The sequence below is a fragment of the Drosophila arizonae genome, chromosome 2 (genome assembly GCF_054131065.1).
Source record: "Drosophila arizonae isolate 15081-1271.41 chromosome 2, UAZ_ARI_1.0, whole genome shotgun sequence".
NCBI classification, from domain to species: domain Eukaryota; kingdom Metazoa; phylum Arthropoda; class Insecta; order Diptera; family Drosophilidae; genus Drosophila; species Drosophila arizonae.
In genome coordinates, this window is record NC_142922.1 from 12,158,564 (window position 1) to 12,177,222 (window position 18,659).

At 41.5% G+C, this 18,659-nt stretch overlaps 1 protein-coding gene across 1 annotated transcript in view; it reads left to right on the top strand.

Moving 5' to 3' along the window:
* Window positions 1–3: 3 nt before the first annotated feature.
* Window positions 4–18,659, top strand: part of larp (La related protein) — a 61,470-nt gene continuing 42,814 nt past the window's right edge. Inside the window, exons 1-6 of the mRNA XM_089462166.1 lie at window positions 4–470; window positions 1,418–2,424; window positions 14,211–14,553; window positions 14,708–14,775; window positions 14,848–15,893; window positions 16,046–18,350. Of these exons, the coding sequence (XP_089318292.1) occupies window positions 1,591–2,424; window positions 14,211–14,553; window positions 14,708–14,775; window positions 14,848–15,893; window positions 16,046–18,350 (4,596 nt within the window). The 5' untranslated portion in view covers window positions 4–470; window positions 1,418–1,590. The remainder of the gene's footprint in view (window positions 471–1,417; window positions 2,425–14,210; window positions 14,554–14,707; window positions 14,776–14,847; window positions 15,894–16,045; window positions 18,351–18,659) is intronic.

Here is an 18,659-nt window from a genome sequence, read left to right on the forward strand (position 1 = left end):
TCCTTTTCGACCGCGACGGGTAAAAAACCACATGTCTTGCTCGGTATCCGAGATTTATTAAAATTATGCTGCATAGTGCTGTTAAAACATAAACAAGTGCTTTTCGTGTCAACTAGTAACTGAATAACATTGCAATTTGTGACAATCTGTGTAATATATTTGCATTCGAGCTAATTCGTAACCAAAAAACGTTCTAACTACCACAACCCACCAGCGCGTGAGTGAGCGAGCGAGCGAGAGCAAGTTACGGTGCGAGTGCAAAGAGTACGGAAACCGCAAAGCAAAGCATACGAAATAAAAACAACAACAACAACGGCAGCAGTAGAAGCAGAAGCGCAGCGCATACGTGAAACGTTAGCAAAGCAACGAGCAAAGCAAAAAAAAACGTCAAGTTGTGTATCAATTTTTGTTGCTCTCGCGTGTTGTTTTCGTCGACTTGCCACACACACACATTGTGATTTAAGTTCTTGGTGCGTAATTTTTGTTTATTTGCGAAAGAGAATATGACTCTGTGTACATGTATATAAAGACAATGTTTGGAAATGTGTCTCTGAAATTTGAGCTAGTAGAATAATAGTGCTGAAGGCTTAGTCAGGGGAGGGCAGGGGTTGCTGAGCTGCATAAACAGCTGTTCGCTGCTCAGGGATGCACAAAATGCAAGCGTTGTTGTTGCATAACTACGCTTGCGGCGTTTGTGCATCCATTAAGTTTCTATTTAGTTTATTATAAACTAGTATTTGCCCTATATTTGAATAAGTTTGGCAGTTGTATTTGATATTGCGTCGCATTCTACATTCGGTTACCCAGTCTCACACTCCAACAGAAAAGTGAGACAAGTTGGCAGCGCCACTGTTAAGCGCTTGTTGCTCTTTGCTCTGCTGCTTCGCACACTAGTGTGGGGGGCATTCGCGACTGTGGCTGCTGCTTCGCCGCGCCTTAACCTCACTTGTAACACTGTGTGGCTGCATAATATTATACTTGAGTTTCGAGTTCTGTCATCAATTTATCGTAGCTTATTAGAAGCGTGTATAATGCACCGATTCTGAGGCGAAATCAAGCCAGTGCAAATAGAAAACTAAATCCAATTCGTAAAGCAGCGTGAAAAGTCCAATTCAAATTGTATGTGATATTTTGTATGTGGTGTTGCAGCAGCAACAGCAGCAGCAGTTGTAGCAGCAGCAGCGCTGCAGGCAAGGGCAGAAGCAGAGGCCGGGGGCTATGGCACTTTGCTAGTCTTATAAACGTAAGCCGCGGGCAGGTGCCATCCAGTTAGAGTTTTTGCGTTTTCTCGGTCTTGTAGAGGTCGAACTGCAAATATTATGTATGTATGAGTGTGTGAGTGTGAAGAATATGAAGAAACAGAGCAAATGCTAATTTAATGTTTATCTGCGTATTTACTATTATTGTCATTTTACAGTTACTCGTTGACATCTTCTGTATTTGGCAAGGAAGCACCAAAGAGTTTCCCCATCCATCAACGAGAGCAAAGATCAACCAGAGCCGAGCCACAATCTGGAGTAGCGCAACGAAAGCTGCCTACTCAGAGAATTGCAGCAGCAGGAGAAGCAGCAGACATAAATCGAACTCAAAATGTCCAGCAGCAGCAGCAAGGATGATGCCACAGCATCGAATGCCGGCGCCGTTACCGTTGCCGCTGTTGCTGCAGCATCTGCAGCGGCCACTGCATCATATGCGAATGTAGTCCAGAATCTGGATAACAAGAAGGCAGCAGTAGCCACTGCTACTGCCACTGCCACTGCTGCAGCCGCTGCCACTGTGGATAACAAGGAGAATCAACCGAATTTGAAGACGCTCAAATCGTGGAGTGAGGAAACCGCTGCTGCTGAGGCCGCTGTCGAAGAGCCGCCCACTGTGGGCGAGAAACGTGCCGCCGCTGGCGGCGACAATACCGCTGAGAACTCTTCAGAACTGGATGACAATAATGACTTTTTGCCGGTGCTCTCATCGCATCATCGGCGTGACCGCAAAAAGGCACGCAAGGACAAGCCAACGCCGCGCGAATACCGGGACAAGCAACAGCCGTCAGCTGGTGGCAGTGGCTCCGGTCCAGTTCAGGGCCAGGGCCAAAAGTCGGCTGCCGGACGTCGTCTGCCCGGCGGCATCGAAGCTGACGGACGCAAGCATATGGCCAGGCAACGCATGCCACGCGGCAACAGTCCACGGAAAAACGTTGGCGCCCCGGGAGCTAGCACCAGCGGCAGCGCCAACGTCAACGGCAAGACTCAAAAGGAACGCAAGTCTGATACCTCACCCAGCGCCAGTCTGGAGGCTAACAACAGTGGCAACGAGGCCAAAGCCGGGGACACCGATGCCCAGGCAGCCGCCTCCACTGCAGCATCACCAGCTGCGCCACAGCCAAAACGCTTCATCGCAGCGCCGCCACCTAAGGTTAACGCTTGGAAGGTAAGTTCCATTTGCCATTCATAATATTTATGATTTAAGAGTTTGGAGTTCGTGGGAATCTCTTAGAGATTAATTTTATAAATTTGCAAAAATATTATATATTTTATTCTATAAAATTTGAATTAATTGTGCCTACAACACCAAGGGTCTAGTTCCTCTCCTTTTAGAAGGCTATATTGAATCTATATACATATATTGATACATATACATATACATGTATATTGAATGAATATGAATATATTTGGTCGACAAAATAGATTGACGCTAGGGAAAAATGAAAGCATATTGTATCTACATAGAGCCTTAGAGAAACCCTATAAAAATACAATTTATATCGCTATTTATTTAATTTTACCTTAAGAATCCTCTTCTTTCTTCTAAAGATCTATTTCGAGTTCATGGCCTTGTAGTCTACAATATCGTATTATGACATCAAAAAGCTCTGGCAGACAGAAGCAAAACAAAGAGTGATAGGTGGGAAGGAATGTTGGGAGGGGAGGAAAGCGCGTATGCCCATAAACGACATTGTTTTTGAATTGTTTGTTGTTGATCTGTTGGTAAACAAATGTGCGTAGAATGGCGTAAATAAAATTCGAGAGCAAAGCATAATAGCTGATAAATACAACAGCATGCAAACACGTTTTCGTCATTATCATTGTTGATGTTGTCGTAGTTGTTATTATTTCTGTTGATTTTATCATTTATCTAAATTGTAACCGTATTTATTTACATTTGGCTGCACTAGCATTGCATAATATGTGATAGAAACATTTTGCCAAAACAAGCAGCAAGCGAAAGCGAAAAAAAGAAACAAAAACAAACTCAATTTGTTGGTATTTTTGTTGTTTTGTCTTCGTTTTATTTTTGATGTTTTTCGTGTGTTATGCAATACACGAAGGAACGAAACTAACGCCGGTGATTGAATCGGCGAACCCCACGAAAAAATACGCCCACAACAAAAGCGACAATAACAACAGCAACAGCAACAACAAAAGCAGCAGCTAATGCGCAGGCAATCGGTTGTTTTCTTTTGCTCTGCCCATTCACAGTCAGCCAAAGAGTGCGACTGAAAAAATAACGAAAATATTTTTTGAATTGTTTATTGCATTGTGTTCATTTTATGCTTTAAATTTAAGTAATTGAATTTGTTTGTGTCATGTTGAAAATTGTTTTTTATTTTGTTCATTTCTTTTGCATTTATCACACGCAAAATGAGAGACATTGTTGAAATGTACAGTTATAAATAAATGTCAAGGTCAGCAGTGCTGGCGCTGCGTCAGCTTCAGCGTCGGCGCAAGCGTCAGCGTCAGCAATTGTGGTTTGTTGTTTATACAAAAAAGAAAAGCGGAATGTAAATACATGGTAAAATTTGTGATTTGGCATTAGGGATCGGACGAATGCAAGAGCAAAAGAGAAAAAGCGTAGAGGAAAGGCGTGGCGAATTTTTGCAATTGAATTGTATTGTGTATGTATGTGTGAGTGAGTGCATGCCGAATAGACGACTTTAAGGTACAATTACGCTATCTCTTTCACTCGCTATCTCTCTCAGTCTGCACTCTTTATTAGACTAAATAATCAATTTTCGATATGGCATAATATTTGTATGTACTAATTGTTTGAACTACCCTCTCATAAATTTGATACCTTTGATGTTCCACATTATGCGAATCGTAGAATGCAAATTGAGCTAATTAAGAAGAAGCTTGAAGCTTCTTTTTAAAGCATTTGCGCTGTTGCCGAGGTGAACCCCTTAGCAATAACAATAACAGCAGTTACTCTCGCTTTTGTTTCCGTTTGTTGTTGCTGATTTGTTTTTGGTTGTCACACGGGTTTTGCTTTGACTTGCTGTTCTTTTTTTTTATCTACCGACTGAGCCGCTGCACCACAGCGCAGCGCAGCGAGTTCAAATCAAAAAGTAACAGAAACTAGTTGACGTGTGCCGTTTCAGACGTTCGCAACGCTCGTGTCCATAACCTGCATTTCGCTTTAGCCAATTTTCTCGATTTAATATTGTTCAAGTGTAATTAAATACTAATTTGAAAATGAATTAACAAAATTGTCATCGCAATTCTGGTTCCCTTAGAAGTGTCTGGCTGGCAGCACGTGTCGACTGCTTCGTAGTAGCCTGCGAAATTCACCACACTTGTGTGTCGTGGTGAATACTGAATTCGCTCTGAGACACAGCGATTAATATGAAACCCAAATTAGAATCATAAACACAAACAAAGACGCATATGTGTATAAACGTGAATACGAGTACTTGTTGAATATCATCAACATTCTACGCTCTCACGCTCTCTCTGTCTCTATATGTCTGATTATGAGCGTGTGTATGTGTGTGTACCGTCCCATCTCGTGCCGTAAAAATATACCGTAAAGACGACTTGCTGTGCTCGTGTGTTGTTGTGTAGTGTAGTGTAATAAACACATACGTGTACACATATATAGTAGACGCAGAAGCATTAAATTATCAACTTTAACGAGGAATAGCAACACAAACAAATAAACATGAAAACGAAAGTAAATATGCAATCATCTTAATCATTTAATAGCTTACACAAAAGTGCAAGATCTAAATTTAAACTCATCAAATTGGTGTCAGCCAATTTATTTATTTAACGAATGTGTGCATACATATACATACATGTGTAGGTGTGTATACATTCATTAGAAATTTTATTGATAAATTTCTTTTTCTTATGTGAGAGCAACTTATTGCGGTAAAAGCTCTAAGTTCTTGACTCCCTATTAAAAAATTGGTAAAAAAAAATCATAATTTATATAAACTTATATGCATATATATATTTATATAACACCTGAGATTTGCAATTTGAAATGTGTTCCAGATCGTTACACATATAATAAGCGAGACAATTATATTGTATTACAAAACAAAATCTTGTATATACCGATATACTCTAAATACAACACATATTTTTGTTAATATGTATATATATTCTATCTGAATTCTCTTGTTATTATCTAATTTCCGGTCTGCGGTGCATTTGTTTTGGTTTTAAATTTCTGCTTGCATTTTCCCTATCTGCCTTCCAGTGTTTCCATTGTGTCAACGAATCATTATCTCAGCAGTATATATGCAGATATACTTTTGATACGCTTCATTTCCTTATTCTTATTTTCTCTGTTGATCCACGTCAATTCACAAAATGCACTTTTGTTTCTTTGTGCGATATCTTGTATTCTATATATATAAATGTACATATATACATTTATTGTTTATACAGTAAAAATAAAATATATGATATTTATAAATCTGTGCTATTCCTTACAGTTACAATCTCTGATGGGACACTTATAGTCACCCACTTTGTGAAAGAATTATAAGCTGTAGTTCAATTTTGATAACTCATCCAGCATATTTTCAGTTTTAATCGTAACGTTTACTTTGTCTATCTTCAATAAAAACTTTGACAATTCACTCCAAATATTTTGAAAATTAGTGATATAATATAGAAAATCTGTAGCTCATTTCTGATTACAAATATTACGTGACCTTAGGGGCTAATTTGTTTTCCTATTCTTGCAAGGACTAAGGTCTTAGGTCACGTAATATTTTGAAATAGGTTATTAAATATCTTTCATACCTATTTTATATCTTTAAATATTGACGGCACTTCTTCAAGTTGGCACGTAATACTCTCACCCATTCGCCAAGGTCGTTAAATTAGTGATGATTGATTTCCTAATTAATTTCTATTCTTCTCTACTGATACCGATTCATATTTATGGTTGTTTACTCCAAAAATTTTGATAGATGGACAAGCAAGAGCTTAACGATAGATTTATCATAGTTCCGTTTGGGCTTATCTCTCTATGATTCATTAAGAAATCGATTTTTTTAAAAAAATAACTCAGTTTTATTTGTAAGGCCTATGAATTCTGCTAGAATTTTGATAATATTGATATTAAATGAAATAAGTTTTATTAATAGGTATTAGTCTTTTTATTAAATGTCGAATATTCTAAAAATGCCAAGTAGATAATGCATTGATAGAATAATTAAATAGCTCAATCTTCTAATTACACAATTTTCGAGAAATATATTTACATATGTATATTGTCGATCAAGCCAATCAAAAACTATTATACTTAACATTATTCTAGAACTCCCCGTTATGGTCAGTCTCTTGGGGGTCGACAAGCAGTACAATAAATTCCATCACCAGTTAAATAACAACAATGTTTTCACCCACACATACACACACACACACACACTCACTTTGCCTTGGGCACTGGCTCCAGTTCATCAACTTGTTGTTATCAGTTTTCTAATTGCGTAAAATTCAATAAAAACAATGAAGAATGTTGCAGCTGGGCGAAACCGACTGCATAATACTCGTTTACAAATATGATATGTTTCGAGATATTTTTATATCTGTAAAGCAGAATGTTTTGATTAGTGGCACTGTAGAAAAATCATCTTTCCGAGTTTTCAATTAATTTCAGTAGCTCTCAGCTTAGCCAGAAGCTAATACTAAAAAATTCTATTATTTTTCATTTGAGAAGCCTTCAAAGGGATTTTATATATTTTTTTTTGATCTTCAGTTGTCAATGTGATATCTCCAAACTTCAAGTCAGTAAAAGCGTTTCTATACCTGATAGATTATAAATATGTTCCTCATTTCAAGTATAACAAGTAAGAAAGCTCCAGTCGAGACTGCTCGACTAGGAGATACCCTGAACCCACCAAGCTGATATTCTAATCATTCTGCACTTCTTTTATGCACACATACATACACATGCATCCACACGCACGCATAAGCCTGCGCTCTGCTAACTGCGCAGTAAGCAGCGACTGCGCTTGGGCTGCGCTGCAGTGTGGGCAATATTATGAGAATTTATTTGTTGAATAATTTCTTTTGTAGACATACGATCTTAATGAAACTTTTAGAGCGTAATCATATGGTGAATATGGGTATGTATATTCTAAACCCCAAGTCTCTAGTATTTGAAATACGCTTTTTACAAAAGTGAGGGTGAGGGGGTGAATTTAAGGGTGGGGGGTAAATTTTAACAAAAACCGAAATTGTATAAATTGCATATAAACATACATTAAAAATTTGGAGACTCTAGCAATTAGGGTGTAGAAGATATAATTTTATAACTGGTTTTCGATAAGGTTTTTTATCGATAAAAAAAGATCGGGATGAGTTATCGATTTTTAATGATAAACTTGATATGCGCGCTGTAATTACGGACATTTTAAAAAAAATTTGAAGTCTTTAGCTTTTATATCTTCTGAAATCGACGCGTTCATACATACGGACGGACGGACGGACGGACGGACGGACGGACAGACAGACGGACAGGGCCAAATCGACTCAGCTCGTCGCCCTGATCAAGAATATATATACTTTGTGGGGTCTGCCACGCCTCCTTCTGCCTGTTACATACTTTTAACAAAACCATTATACCCTGATTTCCCATTTTCAATGGGTTCAGGGTATAAAAACCAATATACTTTACTCCTGCGTGTATAGGAGTAGAAAAATCGAGAACGCTTAAAATAGAAAATAGTAAAAGGAACATTAAGAAAATGACCATAAATCTGTTTTCGTTCGAGTGCTGAGCCTTTTATTTTTGTTTTTCTTTATATTTCTATATAGATAGAGACAGGTTCTTAAGTTTATTATTTGCCAGAGCTATTAAGTGATAAGACTGGTTGGTCTGGCGAGCATTCGAATCAGTTGGAAACCGGCTAGACCCGCCTTCCAATCACCCTCTGCTGATTTGACTTGAAGCACGTTGGAATCTTAGTTGGTTTTTTAATTATCTTTACATAAGTCCAATTGCGGCCGGCATTTTCGCCGTACTTGTTTCAATTTGCTAAGACGTAGAAATAGCTGAACCCCGTCGGGTGTTGAGGGGCGCCAGATGTAGAGTGGAAACTCGACTAGAATGTGGGTCTTTTTGCACGTTTATTTTGTATTTTTTATTAGACTCATTCACGAAAGTGAAATGAGTATATTGGTTTTGTGCAATGTCCGTCTTGCTGTCCGTCCGTCTGTCCGTCTGTCCGTCTGTCCGTCTGTCCGTCTGTCCGTATGAACGCAATCTATTTCGGCGCTATTGAAGCTAGAGACTTGAAATTTGGAACACATACTCGTGTATATCTCCGATTTATAAAGTGTTAAAATTTTCCCGATCCGCCCACTAGGGGCGTGGCAAATCGGAAAATGCATTTTCCGATATACCAGAAATCATGTTTGTTGAAGAGCTAGAAAGCTGAAACTTGGTATGTAGGTCCGCGTTGACCACCCAAGATCACAAGCTATGGCGGATATATCTCCGCCCATTAGGGGCGTGGCAAATCGGACAAAACTGTATCTCCTAAAGTTATAAACCTAGAATGCTGAAATTTTGCACGTAAGCTAATGTTTTAATTCTATGAAGATGGGTGAAAAAATTATATATCTACGTCCCTTAGGGGCGTGGCAAATCGGACCTGAAGATATAGTGATTTTTCGAATTCTGCTATATTTTAGGCACTATTGATGCTAGAGATCTGAAATTTGGTATATATACGCGGGTTGATCACCCAAGTCCAACGAGCTATGGTAGATATATGTCCGCCCATAGGGGGCGTGGCAAACCGCAAAAGTTTATATCTCCTACAATTTAAGAGCTAGAAGCTTCAAATTTGGATAGTTAAGTTACTGGTAGCCTCCTCTATCGATGCCCCAAAAATAATTTTTAAGCCTCTTTAGGGGCGTGGCATATCGAAAAATACCCTGTAATTTTCACATTTTTTGAGCGTAAGAATTCAAATTTTGCATTTAGGTAACCGGTTACTCGTTCTAAGAACTGGCTAAAATTGAGGAGTCGACGGCCACTAGGGGCGTGGCAATCGGCATTTACAGTGCCCGTATCGCGACATTTATATGCGTCAGCCATCTATTTATGCATTTGTACATATAAATAAGCTTAATAGATATTCATAATACAAAAGGAAACATTTTTATGAATTTAAAAAAATTTAAAAGAAGCTAAAATAACAAAAATTTGCAATTTACAAAAAAGTGTTTTCCGCGGGATTTGAACTCGCACCCAACCCAAACAGCATGTTTGTCAAAATAGCTAAAATAATGGTCGTCGGCGCTTCAGCCTACAGCACCACCGCGTCGTTTCGATCAATAGAAGTTAAAACGAAATCACATTATTGTTATGACGCCACATAGCAAAGAAAAGCCAGAGTGGTGGCTGGAAATTCAAAAACAATGCAAAGACAAATCAATCGCAACGAGATTCTTAGAATATGCTAGAGTACGCATTTATGTGTGCATACATACACACATACAAATGAGCGCGTGTATAAGGCTGGAATGCTTGATGCTATGCGTGCAGACTTACATATATACATATGTATGTATTTGCATATATGTATTTGAGGGCTATTTAAGAAGAAACAAATTTAAACTTATAAAATTATTCGACTAAGAAAATGAAAAGTATTAAGTGCCATTCAGTCAAGCTCGCACCTTCCCAATAAAATATCTATTTTATAAAAAACGAAAAATGTATGAAAAAAAAAAAAAAAAACATAGTAGAGGTTCGAACCTCCCTACTCTAACGTTACTTGCGTCGCCCTTAGCACCCGCGCCATTGCTTTGCTCGAGCACTCAGCTGCTAAAATAGAATAGCTTAATAAGAGAGCGTCATCAGACAAAACTACAGTAACGGCTAGAAAGTCCAGAAATCAATCGAAATTCTAAGAATGTGAGAAAAGGCGCGCTTCTGTCTGTACGCATAGAATAGACGATGAGTGTGTGCACATGTATAGTAAAATCGCGCTGATCTGCTGGTAGCTTGAAGCCGGTATCCAATATATGGATATAAATACATGTATATTATTAAAAGTCAAAATTGTATAAATTATATACATATGCATGTAATTTGAATGCAATTATGCAATGATCATAGCAATAGCTATCGATGATTTTCCCATTTTAAATGGGATCATGCCCTGTTTTTTGTTGCGCACTAGACTTGAAAATTGCACTATATACTCTGGTTGACAGCGTTTGGGCTGTGAATGAGTCTTCTGCAATCGGTATCGCCCGACTGCAACGTTCTTACTTGTTTTTATATGCTGTAGTAGTAGTTGTTGTTGTTATTTTCTGTACGATTCACCGCGACCGAATCGACTGCGCTGTTGCTTGGGATTATATTTAAAGTTGTTATATTGTGTTAGAATCGGCTCAGTTGTCTTTCAACGATCGGTCGTTGTGGAGCCAAAGATATATACAGCTGTCTTATATATAGCAAATAAATACAACTACGTTTTAGCCATAGCCAAAGTGTTATATTGGCAACTCTACTGCGTATTAATGTGATATCGAGTGAGAGGCAAGTTTGAGTTGAATTTAGCAAATATCTACAAGGTTTTATTTACATTTGGCATGGGTACGTGATGATGATTAATGTGCATATGTTTTCTCAATCAACGCGAATTGTGCTCTATGAGAGAGCTCTTCTAATCATTAGTGAATGACCTTGAATGATGAGAAAGTACTACGTGCAGTCGAAATATAATCTAAGTGTAATAGAATTTTATTTTTAAACATTTTATTATTATATGGTAAATACGTCAGTGCCACGGGGGGTTCAAATGTCTTGAAAGTGATTAAAGCAATAAATACGTATATGTATGTATATATTTTTTTGCCTGTAGTAAATGTAGAATTTGAAAGCTTTTATTTAAAGATCACGCTGATAGCACATGGGCTTGGGAAAATGTTTGAGTGGAAAACTACGTAGTCTGATACCGTGCCAAGAATGACTAATGCCGAGTCCTGCATTTGGGGCTGAGTCATGGAAAAGTCCATTGTTGCTTCAATTGATTATTCTTATACATATATAAATTGTTCTCCTGTCAGACAATGTTTATGAAAATTTGAGTACGTGCTGGAATCGCGTTTGTAGATTGTGAATCTTGAGCTGATGAAAATACATAATATGTATTACTATATTAATTTAAACATTTATTGTGTTTTTTGTCGGAACGGTTTTTTATTTAAAAATGCATTATAGTATACAATGTATTTACCATGAACAGTAAACCACCGCACTTCATTGAGCACTTTCTCTCGCTGTCTCTCTCTCGGTCTGCTCTCTCTTTTCTGAGTGTGTGCACATGTATAGTAAATCGCGCTGAATCTGCTGAGTAGCTTGAAGCCGGTATCCAATATATGGGCTATAAATACATGTATATTATTAAAAGTCAAATTGTATAAATTATATACATATGCATGTAATTTGAATTGCAATTATGCAATGATCATAGCAATAGCTATCGATGATTTTCCCCATTTTAAATGGGATCATGCCCTGTTTTTTGTTGCGCACTAGACTTGAAAATTGCACTATATACTCTGGTTGACAGCGTTTGGGCTGTGAATGAGTCTTCTGCAATCGGTATCGCCGACTGCAACGTTCTTACTTGTTTTATATGCTGTAGTAGTAGTTAGGTGTTGTTATTTTCTGTACGATTCACCGCGACCGAATCGACTGCGCTGTTGCTTGGGATTATATTTAAAGTTGTTATATTGTGTAGAATCGGCTCAGTTGTCTTTCAACGATCGGTCGTTGTGGAGCCAAAGATATATACAGCTGTCTTATATATAGCAAATAAATACAACTACGTTTTAGCCATAGCCAAAGTGTTATATTGGCAACTCTACTGCGTATTAATGTGATATCGAGTGAGAGGCAAGTTTGAGTTGAATTTAGCAAATATCTACAAGGTTTTATTTACATTTGGCATGGGTACGTGATGATGATTAATGTGCATATGTTTTCTCAATCAACGCGAATTGTGCTCTATGAGAGAGCTCTTCTAATCATTAGTGAATGACCTTGAATGATGAGAAAGTACTACGTGCAGTCGAAATATAATCTAAGTGTAATAGAATTTTATTTTTAAACATTTTATTATTATATGGTAAATACGTCAGTGCCACGGGGGGTTCAAATGTCTTGAAAGTGATTAAAGCAATAAATACGTATATGTATGTATATATTTTTTTGCCTGTAGTAAATGTAGAATTTGAAAGCTTTTATTTAAAGATCACGCTGATAGCACATGGGCTTGGGAAAATGTTTGAGTGGAAAACTACGTAGTCTGATACCGTGCCAAGAATGACTAATGCCGAGTCCTGCATTTGGGGCTGAGTCATGGAAAAGTCCATTGTTGCTTCAATTGATTATTCTTATACATATATAAATTGTTCTCCTGCAGACAATGTTCTGAAAATTTGAGTACGTGCTGTGAATCGCGTTTGTAGATTGTGAATCTTGAGCTGAATGAACATACATAATATGTATTACATATATTAATTTAAACATTTATTTTGTTTTTGTCGGAACGGTTTTTATTAAAATGCATTATAGTATACAATGTATTTACATGAACAGTAAACCACGCGCACTTCATTGAGCACTTTCTCTCGCTGTCTCTCTCGGTCTGCCTCTCTCTTTTCTTATTTTGCTCAATTCTTAGCCTCGGTCTCTTGCATACCAAGTTTTTCCACCACCCGCTGATGCGTTGTTGCGTCTGTGGCGTACGTGCCGAAAATCACATGTTGTTTGTTTTGCTGTTTTTCAGTTTACAGTTACAAGCTGTTGCGAGCGAGACAGCAAATGTTTATGTTTATTGACAACTGTTGTTGTTGTTGTGCTCTCCGTAGCACACTTGTTAGTTGTTTTTTCTTTTTATTTATAAGTCAATTCGGCGCAAAAACAAAATGCACATTTTGAAAACAAACTAAAATTGGAACGCTTGCAATGCATACAGCTAAAAAAAGAAAAAGAAAAACAAAAATAAAACCTGTATACGACTAAAATACAGGGTGCTCGGTATCATGCGCTGTCTCTCATTGCCTTGGCCCCCGGCAAACCGAGCTTCTCTCTCGCTTATGGGTGTGTGTGTATGCTCTCTTTCTCGCTCTCTCTCACGCATAAAATAACCGGCGCATCGGCTGTTTTTTGTTTTTATTTTGTTTTGAATTGCCTTCATGCTCAATCTTTGTTGCTTAGTGAAACCAGTTGTTGTTTTTGTTGCTTTTTGCCTGGCCCTCTTTGTCCGCTGCGAGCGCTGTTGTTGTTGCTGCCATCTTCGCTGTGTGTTCGCCTTTGCTCACGTAGTCAACGCGTGCACAGCGTACGCCAGCAGCGACGCGAGCAGCGCGACGGAGTTGTTGTCATTGGCTTTGCTTTGCTGGCAGCGCACAGAATTCAACCAGCAGCTAAAGAGAACGGACGCGTTTTTTCTGAAAAGCTTAACTAGCAAAACACAAATACGCAGTCATTTGATTAAACAATTTGTGAGAGTGAGAACAGTGAACAACTAAATCAATTTGAACATTTTCGCTGAAAAGTAAAACAAACAATTGAGTGAGATAAGACGTGTGTTGCCTGTAGATAGAAGGCAAACTTCAAGCATTTGTGAATTTCTTTAGGTAATTTTGTTTTTGCACAATATAAACACATGTATAATGAAAGTATACTTGTACGTGTGTTGCCAGTATTTTGCGTACGGGTGCTATGAACCGTATCTAGGTTAGGGACACTCCCCACGTCGTATTGGCGTGTTGCGTTTTGAGACTGGGGAGAAAAAAAAAAAAAAAAACAAGTGTAATAAAAATGTAGTACAGTTGAATTGATTTTTCAATTCCACATTGAAAATCATAAAAATGTTGAGCACTTTTCTTTGACAATAACCAGTAAACATAACTTATTTATTATTATTTTTAAATGCTTTCATGCAGATATCAACAAAACAAGTGGGCAGCCCGAAAGCTGGCAGCTCGCCATTGGACAAACGCGTCTTGCAGCCAAAAGCGCAACAGCAATCAAAACAGACTGGCAGCAGCAACAGCAACAATAATAATAATAATAGCAACAAAAAGACACAGCAGCAGCAGCAACCGCAGCAGCAACAACAACAACAACAACTGAAACAAGTGCAACAACAACAAGGAGCTGCAGCACAAACGGCAATAAAGACCACGACAATAACTGCAACAGCAACAACAGAAGCAGGAGCAACAGTAGCAGCAGCAGTTGTCGCAGTTACAGCAACAACAACAAAAGAAGCTGTTTCAACGAATGGTGAGTAAACATTCTTTCGCTCTCGCCTGGCCTCTCTCTCTCTTTCTCTTTCGCTCTCTTTCTTTTGTCTCTCGGCGCAACTGCGTCGGAAATATGATGTGATTGGCCTGATTGAAAATATATGCTTATATTAACAATTCCTTCCATTATACAGTTGATGCCAGTATTGCGGATGCGCTCGTTGGTTCAGTGGTAAAGGACAAAAGGAAGGTCAATCAAAAGGTAATAGAAAAACTTTAGCCAACTCCAGTCGTGTACCATTTTGCTATATTATTTCGGTTATCTCGGTTTTAGGCCAGCGACTTTAGCAACGTTGGTGAGTGGCCTACGCTTATCGGCGGAGTTTCCGGCAGTGGCAAAGCCACCGTTAACGAGCCCAAACGTAACGCAACAAAGAAACAGCCTGTGGCCAAAGCAGCAACTGCAGCTGGCGTAGCAGCAGCAGGCACCGCCTCAGCCAATCAACCCGCAACTTCAGTGACTACAGCAGCAGCTGCCACAAGCAGCGACAGCAACGCCGAGCCAAACGTAACCTCAGTTGCCACTAGCAGCAGCAGCAACCAAGCCCAGAACGCCACAGTCAGCACGAGTCAGGATGCCAAGAGCCAGCGAGAGGCCGAGCAACCCGCTGGCAGCGCAGCTGTCCCAGCTACTGGCGCCCTTGCCGGAGCTGCCATCAATAAGAAAATACCCAAGCACAAGTGGCGTCCACTTCAAATCGATCTGGCAAAGTCTAGCCGGCCCAAGCCCATTGGTGGGCGGCCCAATCGCCGGTTCAGCGACGATGCATACGAGCAGCGACGTCCGCCACGTGCTTACCATGAGCGCGCTGGCCCAGCGGGAGCCCGAGGCTCTGAGGGCCACGCAGGAAGCGGCGGCCCAGCCGAATCACGGCCACATGGTGGCCGTTATGCGTACAACGCACGCACGTCTGCTGCGACCGAGCGCGTGGATTCCTGGCGTAGCAGCGGCCCCAGTGCCGCTGTCTACGATGAGCAGCGCCCCGGCATCGGAGCCGAGGGGGCAGCCGGTGGTGCCGCATCAACGTCAGCGCCAGGGGCTGGCGGGTTGCGTGGGCCACGCCGCTTCCGGACGCCGTATCGGGGCGGGCGGCAAGGGCGCGGTGGATTCACAAGACCGGGACCAGGTCGTCCAACTAATCGCATACCACGCCATCTGCTAGCTTCTGGCGAGTACGCCAACTACTTGCCGGCGGACGCAGCCGGCGCAGATTCCTCGCAATCCTACGTCCTCATGGGCACCCACTATTTCGGCAACGTGCCGGCTGCCTACATTGAAATGGACGCCACTAGCGTCAAGGAGGCCATCAAGAAGCAAGTGTAAGTAGCTCTTCTGTTATTATCCAAATAGAATCTAGAATCAATTCACTTTAAGCTAAGAAAGCCTTAAGGCGGCAGTCATAAGTGGAAAACCCGATTGAATGTCATTTAACATTAGCTCGACTAACCTGGTTCTCTACCCTTGCCCACAGTGAATACTATTTTAGCGCCGATAATCTCACCGGCGACTTCTTTTTGCGCCGTAAAATGGACCCAGAGGGTTATATACCGGTCACTCTGATCGCCTCGTTCCATCGCGTCTTGGCGCTCACCACGGACGTGGCATTAATTGTCACCGCCATCAAGGAGTCGGATAAGCTGGAACTTTTCGAGGGCTACAAGGTCCGCACAAAGACAACGCCCACCATTTGGCCAATTAGCGATATCATTGATGAAGCTGACAAGTCGAAGTTGCAGCCGAAGCTGCAACAGCAGCAACCACAGCAACAGCAGAAGCAGCAGCCGGAAACCGTTACTGTGGAAGAGCCAGTGCTAAAGAAGACGGAGAAAGCAGAAAACCAGACTGAACCGGTCAAAGAGGCTGTGCAACCACCAGAGGCATCGGTGGCAACTTTGTCATCAACGCCACCGCCGCCAGTCATATTGAGCCCAGCCATGGCGACGAGACCATTGAATAGCATACCGCCGCCGCCGGTGCCGCGCAATTCGAATCTGGTGCCTCAGATGCTGCTGGAGAAGCAGCGACCCACAATAGCGGCCATAAACTCGGTGGATGCGATCAGTGCGCTCACCCAGCGTGTAGAGGGCGTTGTTGGCCAAAAGGCTGTGGCTGGGGCTGCCGCTGAGCTGGCCGATCATCTCAGTGGCCTAGCCGAGAGCGTGAAGCCCAAGAGCAGCTCGACGCCAGAGAAGCGAACGGCGGCGAAGGCAGCTGGAGCTGGCGAAGGTGATGGGGTAGTAGCTGCTTTGGTGGCGGAGCCTGAGGGCATGTGGAAAGAGGTAAAGAGACGCTCCAAAACAAATGCTTTAAAAGAAAACGCTACTAAATCTATCAACAACAACAACAACAACACGACAACACAACAGCAAACGCTTTCACAAACGCTCAACAACAACAATAACAATGTCAAAAATGTAAAGCCCAACAAGAACAACAACAACAACAACAACAACCACACCGTCACTGCAAACGCCACCTCGACCTCGTCCATGTCCACCACGTCCACGTCCTCGTCCAAGTCCTCGTCTGCATCAAACGCCACATCCAACGCCTCATCAGCCAGCAACACATCCATCGCTGCCTCTGTTACCACCAATGCCACCGCCACTACCACCAATACCACAACCACTTCCACCACTGCCACAAAAAACAATAAAAAATCATCTTCTGGCAACGCTGCTTACACGACCAACTCCCAATCCTCCTCCAAAACAGCTGCTGCTGCGCCATCCGCTCAGTGCCATGCCGAAAAAGAAGAACTAGACTTTCAATTTGACGAGGAGCTAATGGACCCCATACCCGCCACCGGACGCATCAACAACTTTACCGAAAACTTCTCCGACGACGACGAATCCGACTACGAATTTGCTGACCGTGACATCAATAAGCTGCTGATTGTTGCCCAGGTGGGCCGTCCACCCAAACACGATGGCTACGATCGCACCGCCGACTACACCTCACGTACGAAAATCACTCAGGACCTAGAGAACATAATCAACGACGGGCTGGTCAACTATGAGGAGGACCTGTGGACAACCACCAATGTGGTGCCCAACACCGACTATCGCACCGTGAACGTCATTTCCCAGGCAGACTTTGAGAAGCTGGCGCCCAACAAGAGAGCACCAACCCAGTTGTCCCATCAACCGCCGCCACCACCGCCGAGCTATGTGGATGAGCATGAAGATGCTGACGGCACCCTGGTGGATGCTGATGCCACACTCAATTCGACGCTGAACTCCACACTGAAATCACGTCGTGCGCGCTTCTATGCCGCGCCCAACTCCCACTCAATTGATCCCCGCACTCCAAGGAAACGCAAATTGCGTCACACCGCCAATCCGCCGGTGGAAGCTCACGTCGGCTGGCTGCTGGATACCGTGGAGCATCGGCCCCGTACTACCTCGATGGGCTCGTCGGCGGGCACATCACCCACTACCTCGTCGTATGGTTCCTTTGGATCATCGGTGCCGCAATCTTTGCCCGTTTTCCAGCATCCGTCGCATGCGCTGCTCAAGGAGAACAACTTCACTCAGCAGGCCTATCACAAGTATCACTCGCGCTGCCTGAAGGAGCGCCGTCGACTGGGCTATGGTCAATCTCAGGAGATGAACACCCTTTATCGCTTCTGGTCCTTCTTCCTGCGCGAAAACTTCAACAAGAGCATGTACAATGAGTTCCGAACGCTGGCGCTAGAAGATGCGCGCAACGGCTTCCGCTACGGCCTGGAGTGTCTGTTCTGGAACGTCATCTTCCACCTCGTCGTCGTCGAAGAAGTAATTCGTAATTACGCACCAAAACATGGATTAAGATTAATTATGACTTACGATTAGCTTGGAGCTACAAGTTGGAGGGTTTCGTTCGACTATTCTCCAATTCTCCTTTGTTTATTCAAATAATTCATATATATTTTTTAGTAGTATTTGAGTGAAGCGTTATGTGGGAACATCCGTTAGCGTTAGACTAATTAAGTTAAATTTGAACTTTGTTTATTGCAATTTCTTAAAGTTGGTTTAGTAGTTACGATTAACTGTTTCGATTATTTTTTTTTCTTCTCTTTCTCCACGTCTAACTGAAACGAATGC